The following is a 1402-nucleotide window of genomic DNA, read 5'->3' as shown; positions in this document are numbered from 1 at the left end:
TAAGAAGCTTGGCGTCGAAGTAGGCCAACCTCTGGCCGCGTTTCGTGCATGAGAAAAATTGTCAGGCTGCGGTTATACGGCGCGAGCGGAATTTTTTCAGGCTTCATCTTGAAGGGTATCAACATTTACCGCCATAGATGGAAGTACTAAATTAGCAGCTTGACCCGGCACAATGTAAACATGCACGTATGCTGTCCAGTGCGAATCGGGATGTATTACGCTGCCAAAGAATCCCAACTTGGAAGTACCAGGCGGTGAGCGAGGAAAGCTGGCAAGGTAAATTATCAGCTGGTGGCGGGAAGTAAAACGGTGATCACATTGTACGAAGAGATGAGTCAGATTGAGAAGGAAGAGGGCAGAAGAGACGAAGAACGAGGCAGGTTGTTAGTGTCCATTCGCGGGTAGAGCAGAGGCAGGCTAGTATTGAGAAAAGTGACCTGGAGGCTCCTCTTAGCATAAGTACTTACTGACGACTTCATCGCTCGCCGCGCCTTAACTTCCCGATCGTTGAGGTGGGGGCATGAGATTACCGATACAGGCCAACATCACAATACCCTTTGCCTCTTGTCGGCGAATGCTGTGCGGGAGTTAGAGGTCGGGCCCCTCGACAGCAGCTTCAGCACTGAGCGACGCAAATTCAGAGGCAGCGTCTCCTCAAAGTCTTCGTAGCGCTCGATAAATACGCTGCGCCGTTTATAAGCATGCACGATCGTGCCATTCTAAGACATATCGCGTAGTCAGAGCCAACGTATGAGACCTAGATAGATGCCGCTGAACTCGAGAATTAGCACAGAGAGCATATACTGCAGAAAACTTCGGGGCGATCAGGTCTGAGCGTACAAGCCATATACCGGGACTCACGTTGCAGAATTCTTCGCAGTACAATTGAACTTCCTCTTTGACGTCGTAAGATCGATCAAAGAAGTGTTGTTATAAGCGAGCCGCCGCATTCTAAGCGCGAGCGCGAGGGTTAATAGGCACTATTGTGTATGCAGAGCAGGACGCTGACCTCTTCATATTCCTACTAAAGCATCGCAGAGCTCGCGAGACAGAGAGTGTTGAGCTGGCGAGCACGGGACATCGCGGCTGAAGGGACGTGTGCACGGAAGTGAAAGTCGGATAGTTTACAAAATTGGCAGTGTCGAAGAAGCGCATACGAAGAACGCTTGGCAAGCGATGTTTATATCCCAATCTTATGTCTCAGTCTATTAGAATGCTTCGGCGTTAAGCTGGTGAGTAAACGTGGACCTACAATCCCAAGCAGGTGGGCCACGCGCGGCATCTATAAGGCTGCATCACAGGCCGACCAGAAAAACAGCTTCTTTGCCACCTGCATCGTTACATCGTACCAACACGGATGCAGGCTAGTCGTCGAGCCTCCGACGATCATGTCTCGAAGTTG

The 1402-nt window shown here is 50.6% G+C and overlaps 1 protein-coding gene across 1 annotated transcript; it reads right to left on the bottom strand.

Annotated features, from left to right (window-relative positions):
• Positions 1-545: 545 nt before the first annotated feature.
• PHACADRAFT_105570 (uncharacterized protein) lies at positions 546-719 on the bottom strand (the record flags this gene model as incomplete). Its single annotated transcript, XM_007401443.1, has 1 exon — positions 546-719. A coding segment is annotated over one exon (174 nt), but the record flags the coding sequence as incomplete, so codon positions are not given.
• Between the last annotated feature and the right edge of the window lie 683 nt (positions 720-1402).

Source organism: Phanerochaete carnosa (assembly GCF_000300595.1).
Source record: "Phanerochaete carnosa HHB-10118-sp unplaced genomic scaffold PHACAscaffold_12, whole genome shotgun sequence".
NCBI classification, from domain to species: Eukaryota; Fungi; Basidiomycota; class Agaricomycetes; order Polyporales; family Phanerochaetaceae; genus Phanerochaete; species Phanerochaete carnosa.
Note: the sequence above shows the minus strand (reverse complement) of the source record. Positions and strands in the feature narration are given on the sequence as shown.